The 16,608-nt window shown below is 41.1% G+C and overlaps 1 protein-coding gene across 1 annotated transcript in view; it reads left to right on the forward strand.

Moving 5' to 3' along the window:
* Nucleotides 1-237: 237 nt before the first annotated feature.
* Nucleotides 238-16,608, forward strand: part of TGFB2 (transforming growth factor beta 2) — an 87,815-nt gene continuing 71,444 nt past the window's right edge. The window contains exon 1 of the mRNA XM_026695747.2: nucleotides 238-2,083. Within this exon, the coding sequence (XP_026551532.1) occupies nucleotides 1,738-2,083 (346 nt within the window). The 5' untranslated portion in view covers nucleotides 238-1,737. The remainder of the gene's footprint in view (nucleotides 2,084-16,608) is intronic.

Here is a 16,608-nt window from a genome sequence, read left to right on the forward strand (position 1 = left end):
CCCCCCTCCCTCGCGTCATTTTGCGGAGGCAGCGGACACACACAACTCAAACACGCTCACACTCACACCCTTCCACCCGCGGTCCGAGAGGCCCTTATCAACCCGCCCTCTCCGGCAGAGCGCGGGGTTCTCTGCGGGCGAAAGGCGTGAGTTGAGCGCGGGGGGGGGGGAGGCTCCGCTCAAGAGAGAGAGGGGAGAGGCTAGGAGACCTGGGGACGAGGGGCGGCGTGCTCGCCAGCCCGCATCTCTTCAAGAGCCATAGGGAAGGAGGGAGCCGTGGGCCAAAGGAAAAAAGAAGGCACACCACCTACTACTCCGCGTGGAAAAGTGCCAAGGCGAGGGCGGAAAACGAACTCTTTGCAATCTCCAGTCTTGGGAGAAAACGCGCGGGTGGAGGGGGCGGAATCGCGAAAGCCTCGGAGAAGCAGCGGTAGCTCTGGCCTTCTTGATTCGGGTTGGCTTTCTAAAAAATTGAAGAGGAGGAGGAGGACGAGGAGAGGGAGCTCCTGGAAAAGTCGTGCAGCCAGCAGTCGCCAGAGAGAGGGGAGGGAGGGAGAGAGAGGGAGAGAGAGAGAGAGAGAGTAGTAAGGAGGGAGGTGAACTGGTCGGTGAATGCAAACAGCCGCGGCGGCAGTCCGGCGTCCCCTGGAAAGCAGGACCGCTCAGAATCCCGCCCACGCCGCGAGGGGAGGGGTGGGGGGGGGTTTGGTGGTGGGGGTGTCGAAGAGCAACAGCCGCGGGAGGAGAAGGAAGGGAAGCCGGCAGAACCACCTTGAAGACGTCCAGCTGTCCCAGGCGCGTCTCGGGATCTGTCCTGGCGCCGGCACGCGCGTATACACACACACACACACACACACACACACGGACACACACGCATCTCTACGCACGTGGGCGCTTTTCGCCTCCGCTCGCGGCTGGACACCAAGCCCCTGTGCAGAAAGGGGGGGGGACCGACGCACTGATTCCCAGAAGGGGGGCATCCCCCCCCCACCCCGGACCTCCTTTCCTCCGCCTGCCAGTCGGTGCCATCTCAAGTTGGAGCGTGGGAGCTTGTGGGCAGCAGGGCGCCCAGTCTCTGGAGCCCTCGCTTTAAGTGGCGGCCAGTTTCCCTGCTTTTCTTCCCTCCTCCACGCACTTCTTCAACTCTTTAAGATTTTTCTTTTTGTATGTACCAGGCGTGATTTCCCCCTCCTCCCCTCAACGTTTTTGGGATTTTATTATCTCTTTTCTCTGTTTGGTAGCCGGGAAGAAAAAAAGCAACACAGTTTCCTGTTTTTAAGCAACATTTGCAACCTGTTCCATTTCTTTTATTATTATTATTATTATCATCATTCTTATTAGGCGCTATCTATTGCAGGTTATTATTATTTTTGTTTTAATAGAAAGCAATTGCTGGCTTGAACCCGCCACCTTTGCTGGAGCATCTCATCTGCTCGCAAACTCACTCTTGGACTTGCAACCAATTCAAGCAGTTTGGCGGACCGGCCACTTGGCATATGCTATCTGGACTCGCGATCTGTTGCATTTATTCTTTCGATCCTTCGGGTTGTTGTTTTTTTATTTGTTTTTTGTTTTAAAGAAGATCTGAACCTTGTTTGCACATCTTAAACTGCCGCGGAGAAAATTCCAGGAAACATTTTGGTCCTTTCTTTGTGGGAGAAGCCGAACGAAAAGAAGCGTGTTTTGGGTTTTATTTTATTTTTCACCTTTAAACCGTTTTTTTTCCCCTTCCCAAAAATGCACTGCTATCTCCTGAGCGTGTTCGTCACCCTGGATCTGGCCACGGTGGCCTTTGCTCTCTCTACGTGCAGCACCCTAGACACTGACCAGTTCATGCGTAAGCGGATCGAAGCGATCCGAGGCCAAATCCTGAGCAAACTGAAACTCACCAGCCCCCCGGAAGAGTACCCCGAGCCCGAGGAGGTTCCTCCGGAGGTCATCTCAATCTACAACAGCACAAGGGACTTGCTGCAGGAGAAAGCGAACCACAGAGCAGCCTCTTGTGAAAAGGAAAGGAGCGATGAGGAATATTACGCCAAAGAGGTTTACAAAATTGACATGGGGAGTTACCACCCTTCGGCAAGTAAGTCTGCTCTGAATAATTGTGTGTGCCTGTGCCAGGTGGAGCTTTGTTGCCGCGGGATTGCATAATGGGCTTGATGGGGTGCGAGGAGGAGTGGAGAGGTTGTCTCTGGTTACCTTGAAGACCTCTCAGGTGGGGTGAGAGGTCCCACAGAAATGGCAAGGGGGTAAGTCCAGAGCGTAATGCAGCGGTGTTGACATTCCAGACCCCTCCCCCACATCTTATAAATGTAACAAGGGCTTTCCTCCGCAAAAAGGGAGGATGTTGACAGAGCCACCTACCCGTTTTATTTCTGTAATACTTGAACAGCACAGCACAGCTAGCAACATGAGTCCTCAGCTTGAAAACCCAAGGAAGTGAGCTAAAGTTTGATCAGAGAGGTGTAATGGATAATCAGACTCTATTTGGAGCTGAACCCTGGGAATGTTTTGACTGCTGAGAGGTGTAAACCTGGGACACATAAAGTCAGAAGAGATGCGTGTGGCTCTGAACATCTTTTGCCCTTCTGTGAGTACTAAACCCTGCACAGGCAAACCGATAAGCACTTGCAAAGGTTTCTTTTTAGCAGAGAACCCAAATGCAAATTGGGCTTTCCCTCTCAAGAACATCCCCATAAAGCTTTTGATAAAGAGTACATAACATCCCACCCCACCCCAATTTGGCCGGCTGGTGTCTTTGAGAAGCAAATATATCTGTAAGACTCCTTTGTCTGGTTCTCTCCTGTCATTCTTCCTTGTATCACATTTCCTCATATTCTTTCAGTTGGGAATTCCATTTCCCTGGTGCTTTCTCCTTAGATACTCCTCAGCGCTTCATCTGCTGCAAGTCCCTGATCTTTCTCAGAGAACACCTGGGTCAACAAACCTCACAAATGGGATTAGTTTACTTGTTACCCTCTGTCGTTCCCCCCCACCCCCAATCTCATATTCCCATCCTGTGGTCTCCTCTTCTCTAGCCACTGCTGGATTATCTTGGAATTGGGCAAGTGGGGAGAACGGAGAAAAACAAGAGTCATCTCTAATCCTAAAGCTCGAGATTTTCTTTCCTACCCCAAAATTATCTAAACCTGGAAGTTCTACTTTAAGTTTCTCTTTTCAATTTAATAGTCCGTCATATTTGTGGTCATCTTCTCTCCAGGTACAAAATAAATCTCCCTCCAACCTTTTTTTTAAGGCCAGCTTTCTGGACACAGCCTAAGGAATGTGTCAGCTGGAACTGATTAGATGGACTTTCTTCTGAAGATCAGGGCGAGCTTGAAGAAGTTGGCTTCATACAAATCTAAAGGCTGAGCATTAAGGGCTGGCAGTGGCAGACTTGAATTCAAATTGCAGCTCTAGTTTGGACTTGCTGTTGGGCTGTGGCCAAAAAGGTCTAGTCAATTAGAGTGCTTATATACCCCAAAAGGCGAGATATAAATATAAAAGTAACAATGCTCTGCATTGTAAGCACAAACAACTCCAGCCCAGTGGAGTTATCTTCACATAAGGGTGCACAACATTGCAGGGTTATACTGCTATCCTATATATATATATATATGTCTGTTCAGAAGCAAATTGCATTAAGTTCAGTGGATTTTACTCCTAAGGTAATTTTAGATAATGTTGTAGCTTTAGCTCTCTGAAATAGTGGACTTTTTTGCTCTTTAGAAAATCAGATTATGAAATCTGTGGAAGTCTAATAACTGATTATTGTGGTCTGAAGCAGAATTGGAGCAATTTAGAACAATGTTTCTCAACTTTGGCACCTTTAAGATGGGTGGACTTTAAAATGGGTGGACTTCAACTCCCAGTATTCCCCAGTCAGCACATGCTGGCTAGGGAATTCTGGGAGTTGAAGTCCACCCTTCTTAAAGTTGCCAAAGTTGAGAAATACTGCCTTAGAACAATAGCCAAATGTAGGTCAGAGTGACAAATTTTCTAGGAGGAAGAAAAGGATCGGATCTCAAAGTGTTCACTGAAGTGCTCACTGATTAACTTTTTGCTTCTGCTTCTGTTATATGGAGCCTATATACTGATACCTGATCATCTCTGAGAAGTGGGTAATGGAGAAGGCATTGCAGTCGTCTGGGTAAATCTCCATACTAGATTTTCTATCTCAATATTCTATTTCTTTTGACTGTTACAGAGGTGTAGCTTTGAGGCTTGCTGGGGCACGCCAATGAGAGTCAGGGAGCAAGAGTGCCAGCCAGCAATTTCTGCACCCACTTCTCAGTGAGCTGCCTTCTCTTCTTCTTTTTTTCTTTTTCTTTTATTGTCAAATGACAATCCAAGGAAGAGGACACCCTGGGAATCAAAGGGCTTTATTATTGTAATTAAGGCACCATCCAGAAGTCTATGATAAACACACTCCACCCTTGCTGCCCTGAGGGAAAAAAAAACATTTTGCAGAATGTGCTGGAGCCAAGGAGGGATGTGCAAGCTCTCTGGTATAATTTGTGGCAATAATGCTGAAATGCAGAAGAGCACTCAAGACATTAGAATGCACACGTACATATGTACGTGTACACACATCCACACATGCAATTGCCTGCCCCCCTCCCTGTGTCTTAACATGCAAAAACTCATTTCTTTGGAGACTGTTTACCATCTTAAATACAGAGAGAAAAGGTTAAAGCCCTCCCAATCTCTTTGATCACGTTTCTGAGGTGGCTGAGCCATAGAAAGAGGTGGGGTTATCCAGAGTGAACGATTTACAGCTATGCATTCTTTTCTTTTTTTTCTGGAAAGTTTAACTATCCGTGGAAAATGAAGGCTTATCTTAGCATGAATGCAAAAGTTGCCCTGATGCTTTTGGATCCCTTTGCCTGGACTTGAAATAGGACAGCAGGAAAGGACAAGTGGAGGTTGCAGGCCTTGGCCAATAGGGAGCATCAGATGTTCAAGAGCCCACAGCTTGCTTGCTTGCTTGCTTACTGCAGCCGGGCTTCCTGTGCAAATACTTGGTTGAGAAGATCAGAGTAAAAAAGTTAACCATTTTTCCACTGCTCTCTAGTTATTCGTTAGGCTGGGTGAGCCGCTCTAAAGGGAAAAAAAGGCATACACAACCAAGAAGAAATGGCTACAATATAAATGAGAAAACACAAGGCTGGGCTGCTCTGCACCATTTCCCTTCGGCCTTAAAAGGTTTAAGTCTCTACTACCAGTCAAGCAGACAATGTGATGGTGGTGGGAGGGGAGAAGATCTCCACAAACATACTGAGGTCATAGAGTAAAAGGCCTGGGAAAGAGTAATCATTCAGGGTTTTCTTTTTAAAGAAACTTTTTTTTAAAAAAACCACAGAGACATTAGCATTCGGTAACAGACTATAGCTCAAATATTACAAATATGCTCTAATTATACTCATAGTTGGCTATATATCACTGCGCAGATCCCTGATAGGTCTTTGAGGGACATTTCGTAAAGTTCAGTGTAAATATTTTTAGCAATGAAGAGATTTAAAAGGAAAACTCAGATATATTGTATATATCTCAAGGCATATTTTGTCTTCAAAATTATCTTTGGCCAACTGTACTATATAAATACAGTAAATATGAATAGCCATGGCATGGTGCCAATCTCCTGGGATGAATTTTAGTCAGAAGGTATTTATGGGATATGCATAATACTGTGTCAACATTTAAAGAAGGAACCTGATTAGCTCAGAATTTATTCACATTAAACTTTTCATGTGCTGCTGGGTTAAGACTTGAAGTGGAATTGTGCTAAAATTTTTGCCAGTTCATTTGCACATGGGGAATAAAAGGGCCTTTGGCTTCTCGTGGATGGGCTTGAAGGAGCTCTAAGAGATATTAGGATTAGTTTCCTAATGTGTCCCCAAAACCATTGAACTGGATTTTCTGTGAAATACGCAAAGACATGCCAGTCTGATTCCTTTCTTTAACCTAGCTCCTGTATAAGAATACCCAGCGAAGTCTCTGGATAGATAGATGTCTATTAATTTAGAATAAATAAATATATATTTTTGAATCATCAGTTTGTATTAGCCTTCTGTCTCTACTTCTTACCCTGCTAGAAAATCCTCTTTTGATTGCAATGGATCTGACTTCCATCTAAAGCAGGCGTGTCAAACTCGTGTTGTCATAGCATCGTCACATGTCATACCACGACTTTTCCCCCCTTTGCTAAAATGGGCATGGGCGTGGCCAGTGCATGACCCATCCGGTGCGCAGGTTGCGAGTTTGACACCCCTGATCTAAAGTCTGTACATAAAATATTTATTACAACACTTTATCGGTTATTTTCTTTCATGCATTTCATAGGAGCATGCCATAACAATTAACATTTAAAATAAAAGACAGCTGATAATGCTGCTAAACATTGATCTGTCTGTCTGTCTTGTGCTAATTGCATTCAAATGATGTCGGAGTAAAGCACCTTTCTTAAATCAGTTATTCATTCTTAATATAAAAATACAACCAGCTACAAACTGGTATGAATATAACATCTCCCTCCCTCCCCCTATATATATATATATATATATATATATATATATATATACATACTTTTTAGCAGGTTGATCCTATTAAACTTAGTGGAACCTCCACTCATATTAATGCACGCGCGTAGTTGAGCAAAAGCAGACTTCCCAAACCCAATACTTTTTGGGGATGTGCTGGGATTACAACTCCTGCTTGGGAAACAGGCTGGGTGGGGGCTGGTAAAGGCTGGGCAAGAGCGTGCTCTTCATTTTGGTGTAATCCAGTTGAGCTGCTTCACATCATCAAATACATTTTCTGCTATGCATACACAGACATTAGTCACTCCTACAGCTTTTCAAGTTCGCATATAAAGCTAAACATAACGTCCACAGTATAACTGTGCTTGAAAAGAAGACCTGACGCTGGAGCATTTTGGATATTCTTACATATCTTTTTAGTTCAGTGTTGATTTATAAGTTGCGCAAGGTTCCAAGTGTAGTACCGGGTTTGAGTACATCAAGCAGAAATCATTCATTAAGTGAAGCAGAATCAGTGGCCTTCTAGGTGCTGCTGAACTACAATATTCCTCACCATATGGGAGATGCAGGTAGTCCTCAACTTACAACAATTCGCTTAAGTGACCGTTCAAAGTTACAGGAGAAACTGAAAGAAGTGACTTATGACTGTTTTTCACAGTTATGACATTGCCATGATCAGGTGATCAACATTCAGATGCTTAGCAACTGGTTCATATTTATGACTGATGTTGTGTCCCAAGGTCATGTGGTCTCCTTTTGCAACCTTCTGACAAGCAAAGTCAACAGAAAAGGCAGATTCACTAAACAACAGGGTTACAAACTTACCAATTACAGTGATTCACTCAACAACTGAAGCAAGAAAGGTCATGAAATGGGGCAAAATTGACTTTTTCACAAATGTGTCACTTAACAAAGAGAAATTTTGAGCTCAGTTGTGGTCATAAGTCAAGGACTACCTGTATTAAGAGTGCTGCAAGACCCATCCTAATAACACCACATAACACCTTTCCTTGACCCATGAATGACTTCATTGCCAGTTGAAAGTGTCATGTTCCATGTGGTCTGAAATAGGTTGAATAGGGTTGTGGAAATCCTTGGAAGCTGATACTTCGCAGTGTTTGAGATTGCACACATAACACCTTTCCTTAACCCATTAAAGCAGGGGTGCCAAACTAGATTTCTTCAAGGGCTGGATCAGCATTGTAGTTCTCCTCCATGGGCCGGCTGAGGGACAGGACGGGACGGATGCCTCCTGCAACACCCTGCTGGCATCCCCCCGAGCCCCATTTTGGCCGGCAGAGTGGTGCAGGAGGCCATCCAGGCCTACAGCACAGTTTCCAGAACAACAGTGCATTCCCGCATTTGCAGAACACCCTCTTGTTAGAATTTGCATAATCCCAACACTAATTCTATCCATGATAGTCAATATGGGTGGATTATCAATATGCAGCCATAGCCTGATAAACACGTATGCAGGAATTAACTGCCAATTTTACTTTACATTCCAATAAAGGAAATCAAATATTCAAATTAAGCCCAACTCCTGGTGATTTATGGACATGTTCCTGTTGTTTTCTTATAAGCATTGGGGAAAAGGTTTGCCATTGCCTTCTACAAGTTGTTATTTTACCTTCCAGTCTAGTTAGAGCCACTGGATCATCTGGTGGTCTCCCATCCAAGAATCTGGGCTAGTTTAGCTTTTTTTCAAGGTAGGCAAAGTTGGGAGGATTGCCGCCCACTATAACTTGCATTCTCAGACACTTAGAATCAAATGCATATAATTGGATACAGTAGTAATGTTAATAAGGAGTATTTGTGTGATTAAATTGCTGATGAAGTGGCCTTCTGATTTCAATTGCCATTGTTTCTTCTCGTTCTTCAACTCCAATTTTTGGCCATTCAGAGCTTGAAAGTAAAATTAGGATCACGTGAGAGAGTAGTTTATTCTAAAGATTATTAGTGTACCTTTCTAGAGTCTAGATTGCATAACTGATCTTTAATACATATAAAAGAGCTAATTATGTCTTTTTCTTTTTTTTTTTCTTTTTTTTCAGAGGAAAAACTTTTTTTTTTCCTTTAGCTATAATGAGAGTCTTGCTTGAGTAAGAACTGGGCTTAAGTTTAGAGAGTAATTTATCACTTTGATGTTCAGAGGTTGGGATATAAATTTACAGAGTCCCGAAAAACTGCAACTGTTTATACTTTTTGTAGCAGTTCCACATGAAAGTTAAAATAATTTAATGCAGAACAGTTCACCACCACGTCCGCCCCTGTACTCTTTGAATCTCTGGTTTGTACCTCGGCTTTTACAAGTGCTGCTGGTGTGATTTATCCTTCTGTTAGTTCTAATATCCACTCATGTCTTTTCTCAGCTCCCCCTTTACTCAGCATTTTATTTAATGAAAGAAAACATTCTAAACTAACAATATTGAATGGTTTACTTCTATTTTATCAATGAGGAATTGATTTACTAGTGTTTATAAGAGTGCCGGTTCTTTGCCTTCTAAAGAATTGGGTTACTAGCCTAGTGAAGGCAGGGCTACTGTTTTGTTTTCCAAGAGTGTACAGGGTTGAAAGACAGTCATGGATGATAGAGGATCTAAGCCAGAATTTATTAGAAAGCCACTAACTCTGTGAGACTCACTTCCAATGCATTGCCTTGGCCTCCAAAAAATTTCACTTAAGGGATTGGGAGTTGAAAAAAAGAATGGGAGGAGCTTCAGCAAGAGTGTAAGGAAATGTGTTGTTTCACAGCTGTGAAAGATGTTGTCTTTTGGCATGTCAGAGGTCAAGAAACATGTGTGGAATGTTGCTAAACTCCAACTTGCAAAAGGGACATGACTGACGCAAATTATACAATTTATGTAATTTGCATGACATTGTCACCTGAATCCTTTCCCATGGACTCCCATGAATGACCATGGTGCTCCATCCCTCTTGTAAACACTGGATGAGGTGATGGGTTTCTGGAAGAAAGAAGGACACAGAGGCATCATTGGGGAATCTGCTGTAACGTGAAGGTTTGTACTGAAGTTTTGGCAACATATTTTAAGGTGAGAAGAAGACAAACAATTAATTGGTACTCAAGTTACAGTGAACTTTTTGAGAAACTGTTAACACGTGGCCTGCAAAATCTTGAGAATTCTGCTTCAGGATAAATTTTATCCATGTAAAGCTGGAGTTTCTGACATCACACTTTTCTCCAACTTTTATTCTGATTCAAGACTGTGAAATCTATCCTCTTTCAATTAGTACACAAATATATGTAGAATAAATGGAAGAGCTGAATCGATTCAGCGTGTGGATTTTTATTCATAATTTATATGTGGTACTTGCTTTTTAAATTAATCTGTATTTTGTGTGATTGTATAATTACCTAATAGAATCAAACTGGTGTAACAAATTCTTTCAAATTTCATGCTTCAACTATTCTACAGAGTCACAATTCTTCTTGTAATGTGCATTATGGCATCATTGCAAATTCTGCTGAGCTGGGAAACAACACTCTTAGGAATTTATCTCTGGAAATGTCAGGAATTGAAGTCCCACTATACCTGGAAGACATCACTAGAATCTTAGTAATGTGGCTTTGAGAAAACTGACTTCAGATGAGGTTCTCTTTTTGGAAAGGAGATTGAATCCTGACCTTTCAGAAGGAATCATATTTGGGCAAAACTGATAATAAATTTGCACCCAACTGCCTTCAGTGTAAAAACAGAAAAGACAATGTGCTGCCGAATGGAAAAAGTTTTCCATTTTGGCTATTGCTTTTAAAGAAAGATCAGTATTCTTCTCTGCCTCTTCTTTTTATAATGAAAACTATGAACTGACAGAAATGAACTCTGACAAAGAAGTTCTTTTAGAAATGAAAAAGGCAATTCATGCCAAAATAAATGTGCCAAATCTTGAAAATATACCACAGAGGCTTTGTAGTTTTTCACGAATTGAAGAAGTTGTGGGTTCTTGTGTCACTTGTCACATTTGTGAATTCAATTTATAAGGTATGTTTCTTTAATGTGTTGTAAGGTCACTTTGGTATTTTAGAAACCTGCTTTGTTGTTACTTTCTTATAATTGTTGCATTTATTGATGTTATTATAGCTGCTTCTGATATCTTTGTACTGCCATATATGGTGGTGTATGTAGTTTTTTCTGATGTTTTACTTTTCTTCTAATAAGTTTTAATTCTCAAACACTTCTTAGGAAAGCTCTAGTTATTGATCTGTATGGAATAAGTAAAATAAATTAAAGTGGGTTCTAGACTTCCTGATAACCAAAAAAAACCACAAATAAATGTTTGAAGACTTGAAATATAAATAACATGTTGTTGGTCATAAGAATTCTCTGCTGAATTAGACTGTAAGTTGTCTTAGTCCAGCATTTTGAATCATGCAGTGTCTACAAGCATTTTGGAAACCAGGAATGGAAGATAGTAGCTCCCACATTATCTCCCACATACCAGTTGTTCCCAGAAGCCAATATTTACGGTATGCTACTTATGACTGAAGATGCCATCAGTGTTTGTTGCCTTTTATAGCCTGTTCTCTGTGACTCTGCCCAGTCTCCTTTTGAAACAATTCAGAATGGCTACTATGAATAAAATGGCAAATTCCACAGTTTAATTATATGCCCTGTGAAGAAGTACTTCCTTCCGTCAATCCCTAATCTCCTGCATTGGGTTTTCGGCAGATGGCCTTTTGAAATTATGAAAGATGGAGAAAAAGTTACCGTCCTTTTTCTGCGTATATATTTTATATATCTCTACCATATGGGGCAGGGCATGATAATTTTTTTTTTTTAAAGAGTGGCCACAACGGTGTGATTAACAGTCTTTCCATTTTTTTTAATGTGTGGCATATAAAACAGGGAGGATGTGGTGTTGATGCCTACTATTGCAGCCATCATCTTGAGTTTTTGACCATACCTATGGAGATTCCTGACTCTTTTTATTTTCCTTTGTTTGAACCCGAAGAGCCTTCTAATAGATTTTCCTGAATGGGTTGCCCCTACTTTTCTTTCTCCACCTTTTTTGACTTCTCAAATCTTTCTTAATGTGGAGGTACTAGAACGGTACACAGCTCCTTGAGGGTGACAGGTTAGGTTTGTATGAGGACGTTATTATATGGGCAGTTCTATTTTCAGTTTCCTTCCTAACATTTCTAGGAATAGAATTTCTCTTTTTATAGCAGCTGCTCCCTGGTTGACCTTTTCCTCAAGCTGCCCATCATGAGACTCCAGGATCCCTTTTCTAACACTGCCAGCTTAGACCAATGGATTGATGCCTAAAGGAAGTTTGTAGATGATGGATAGATGGATGATAGATCAGTGTTAGTATGCGTATATAAGCATAGGGAAAGGATTTCATTCAGGGAATGACTATGTAAGTATATTATTTTCCATTCATTGACAACATGGGTTCCTCTTCTATTCTCTATGTGATTAATGCTTCCTACATCCCTTAGCATATTTGGCTTCAATTGGAACGGAATGCTGGGATTCCTTTTTCCATAGGCAGCTATTGACTTTTTTGGAGAGGGGAGAAAGGGAATGTTCAGCACTACTAGAGTTTTTGGGGACTCCAGCTCTGGAACATAGTAGATCCAGAGAATCTTCCTAGTTGTAATTCTTTACACTTTCCCCACTAAACTTCATGGAAACCATGAACGTTTGGTGACTTGCACTTTCCTAATCTACACAGAAGTTGAATGCAATATCTCAGCTGCTCTAGATTACGATTAGGTGACCAAACACTATGGCAGCCCTTTACTTGAGCATGAAAGCTTCTTATTTTTCTCCCACCTTTTTTTGTCCAGGATCTTTACAGCTCTCCTCTAAGTATTTCAGGGTTATGGAACTTCTTTTCCTAAATATGTGTTGCTGTCAACATTCCCAGGAAATGAAATATGAGGCATTGATGTGTGAGAAGCTTTCTCTTTCCAGTGACAATGTGATCCTGAAGAACCTTTTCCAGCTGGCCTCTGGCTTTCTTTGCCTGCACAGCATCTCTCATCTCAGCCTTTCTGCATTACCGATTCAACCAAATTCCCAATGCATTTTGACAAAACAATCTTCATGAGAAGACACAAATGTTTTCATTCCCATTACAAATCATACCTTACATTTTTTTTGTTCAGTTTTTTTTAATGCTTTCGCCCTTTCAGCCTGGAACTGTGGTACTTCTCCAGGTATTTATCTAAATTCTTAATAAACTAGGAATGCTTCATCAACAGGATTGTCAGGGTGAAAAAGATGGTTGCTTTTGTTTAGGTTAGCTTTCCCTATCCATGTGTCCTTCTGATGTATTGGGGCTGCAGATCTCAGAATTCCTAGATGGTATGCTGGCTGGGGATTCTGGATCTTCCAGTCCCAATACATAAGGTGACCAACATTTTTACAATGAGAAGGAGGACACAAATAAATTGAAGAAAAAAAACCAAGCCACTTGCACGTGGCGCACTCTTGCGTGTGGTACACTCTTGCGCACGGCGTACTCTCTCAAAACAATTCTCCTGTGTGGAGCGCATGCATCTCATAGCTGCATCTCACCACACTGTACCGAGCCTTGATGAATTGTCATGTCAAATACAAATACGTCACACCACACACAACAGATCGGATCGACATCGATCAAATATGGAGATTTACAGATTAGTCTTCAAATATCAAAAAAGAGGACATGTAGAAGGACACTTTTCGAGAGAGGACAGAACTTATAAAAGAAGGATTGTCTTCCCTAAAGGAGGATGGTTGGTCACTTTACAATACATTAAGAAGATACCAGGCTAAGGAAGCCCAAAATAAAATGTGTTGGCATCCCAGTTGTGATTAGTTTTCATTTGGTTCTTTGGAAATGGCTTTTCTCAAAGAATGGGTGTTTACCTTGCAGCTGAGAATAATCTGCTGTGAGGATATTGCTTCCCTTTTCTGACCAAATTATAACCAGGCCATCATTATTTTGATCTAATACCTATGACTACAACATTTGCAGTGCCAAATCCAAAAAATAAGAGGAGTTGTCTGCTTTGGGTAATTTGCTAAAGATGCATAATAGGGAAGGGAGGAAAGTGCCATTAGTAGAGAAAAACTAATCTGTCAAGTTCAATTTCACTCAGTTCTTATTTTTCCAAACTTTAGTTTGTTCTTTCCTGTTTCTGCAGCAGTCTCTTACAAAAAATGTCCATATAAAATGTAGCATACATTTCTAATGTGTACATGCATTTTTTCTATTATATGTATTTGGTATACATTTTATATGTCTTTTTAAAAAAATGGAAAATAGCATGACCAAATTTGGAAAAGGATAAATATAAATGGAAAATTGCATTACAATTCATGCTTCGGTTTAGGAAGTGTGGATTTGTTCACATTAAATCACAATCCAAAGGAAAATCTCCATCCCTGGGCTCAGTTTCAGCATAATTCAAAGCTGTGGTTCTTGGTGTTATAGCAACAAGCCTAAGGATTGTATGCAACCTTCTTTCTTTAGGACCTGAGGGGAAGATGTAGGTAGGCTGGGAAGTATTCTTGCCTTTCATGTTAACCTGAGCTAAGATAATGTTTCCTAAAATCATGATAATCTGCAATATTGTTTTTGTCTTTAGTCTAATATTTTAAAAAATGCATTTAGACTGCCCACTTTCCCAGAAATTCTTTTCCCATTCTATCTGTGGAACTGTCTTTCCCCAATGCAATTTGCTTGACCCATTTGTGCTGGCAGAAGGGGTCTACTCTGGATCCCATCAACAAAGGGATTTTACCTGGTGGGATCCAGACAGGACCTTTTTTTCTGCATAGGTCCTGCCCTTTGGAACATCTTGCAACAGGAGCTGCTCCCTCTCTATTAACCTTTAGGAAAGGCCTTAAAACCTGGCTATGTGGTACTTATGAAGGAGAAGCTATTGGCTGGAAGTGGTTGGTGCACTCCCCTCCAAACCCTTGTTTTGGGTTTGTTTTAATTTGTGTCATTTTTAATCAATTTTCATATGTATTGAATGTTTGCTTTATCTTGATGTTCTACCACCCAACACACTTGCATGTCTCTGCCTGGTTTATAGAACACACATTAAAATGATACAAAAGCTTTCATTAATTTCAAGTTAAAAAATCAAATTAAAACAAAAAGGAACAATTGCAGAGTTAAAAGGCAGAGGGAGCACTTCCAACTATCAAGCACACCAAGGTTGCATGTCACGCTTGGAACCCCGGGCCATTTGGTAGAGCCAGGTCTTATTGCACTTCTGGAAGGCCAGGAGTGGAGTGAAGTTGTTTCATAGGGCAGGAGCAATGTCAGAGAAGGCTCTCTTCCTAGAAGACCTCACCAATCAAAAATCTTTAACCCACAAGGGTCAGAAATACGTCCTCCCTTACTGCCCGATGGGTCAATGAAATTGGGATGACCGTTCCTCAAATAGCCTGGATGTTGACTTCGTTTGGAAATGAACAGAGAAAAGGAGAAGTGCATCATTTGCCAAAATTATACCATCAAAGACAGGAACAGGGGCTAGATAGTATGGTCCCAGTTTCTTCCCTATGCCCAATCACTGTAATGCCTAAAGCATAATCATATTTCCTTAATATATATGTAGGATTCATATATATTATGAACCCTTTTGATTACTGATAATTTTCATTTTCAGCATTATATTGATCAAGTAGTGAGGTGATTTTCTTTTTTTAAACAGTGTTAGCTGCTAATACTAATGTTGTGTGAAGAATCTCTTGGTACTTAACTACTTTTGTGTGAACTTTACCTCCTTTGGCTCTCTAGACATTTCAGATTCCCTTTTACTGTTGCTGTACCTCCTACTCTCTCTGTGGGTGTAAAAGAGAAAGAAAGAAAGCAGATACAAAATGTTTCTTTTTTTAAAAAAAAGCTGTGGGCTTCACTCTTTGTTGAGAGTGTCATCTTTTGCCATTCTTTTTTCAACAAAGGTAAACCAGGCCATAATATCCCAGGAAATCATTTATTTGTTTTAGGCTGGCTAGCTTATCTGATAGATAGATTTTTATGGAGTTCAATTGTGGGATTATCTCTTCCCAGGAAGGAGGAAACAAAAACATAGCCACTGTAATAAAGCCGTATTGGAGGTCCAAAACCAATTTCATGAGCTACTGAATCCAGAGAGCAGTACAGCGTAGACTGAGTATCAAGGATTTGAACTGTGCTCCTTTTCTATCTGTCCCTTCACTTGCTCTTTGCCTAAGAGATTACTCATTGGAAGTCGTTTCTCTCTGTCTTTGTTCTCAAGCACACCAGCAAAGAACATTATATATGAGTTTGGTCTCTCCTTCTAACAATTTTACCTATCCCTGTGTATTCCCTCTGGGTAGATTTCCACTTTCAAGATTTGTGTTTGTGTGTTTATTTGAGTCAGTGTTGACTCCAGGCTGCTACCCTGGCAGACCACTTCAGTTTTCTTGGCAAGGTTTTTTTAAGAAATTATTTGCCACTATTTCCTTCCTAGGGGTAAGGTCAACCAGCTGGATGTGCGCCCATGAAAACTCAGCTCTGTCACAATTCAATTTTCCCTCATACCTCAAATATCTAAAATTTGATTGTAGAAAAAATAGTTCCAGTAGTTTAAGCAGGTGAGTCAAACTACATGCTATAAGTGACTGAACATTCCAAGTGATAAAATTGACCAGATGTTAAAAGAAGTCCAGATCCATGGACTTTTTTTAGCAGGTATTACTTTATTGTACTTAGAGATTCTAGTCTTGTAATCAAATGAACTGAAAGATTTCATGAGTACCAGTTTGCTGTAATGGTTCAAAGCACCACAGTAGAAACAAAGAGGCAAGGACATTTAGTCCCACCTTAGGCATGAAGCCAGCTGAGTGACTTTGGGCCAATCACTCGCTCAGTTCTAGGAAGAAGGCCATAGCAAACCACTTTTGAAAATTCTGCCAAGAAAATTGCAGGGACTTGTCCAGGCAATCTCTAAAAGTCAAGAATGATTTGAAGGAACACTCATGCATGCTTACACACAGAGATACAAATACACATTTAATGCAGTTTGTTTTCAGCAATTTCTATAAAGGATAAAAGTTGCTTTTTAAAGTTGCTCTTT

This window comes from Pseudonaja textilis, chromosome 1 (assembly GCF_049901715.1).
Source record: "Pseudonaja textilis isolate UNSWEBS1 chromosome 1, rPseTex1.2, whole genome shotgun sequence".
Lineage (NCBI taxonomy): Eukaryota > Metazoa > Chordata > Lepidosauria > Squamata > Elapidae > Pseudonaja > Pseudonaja textilis.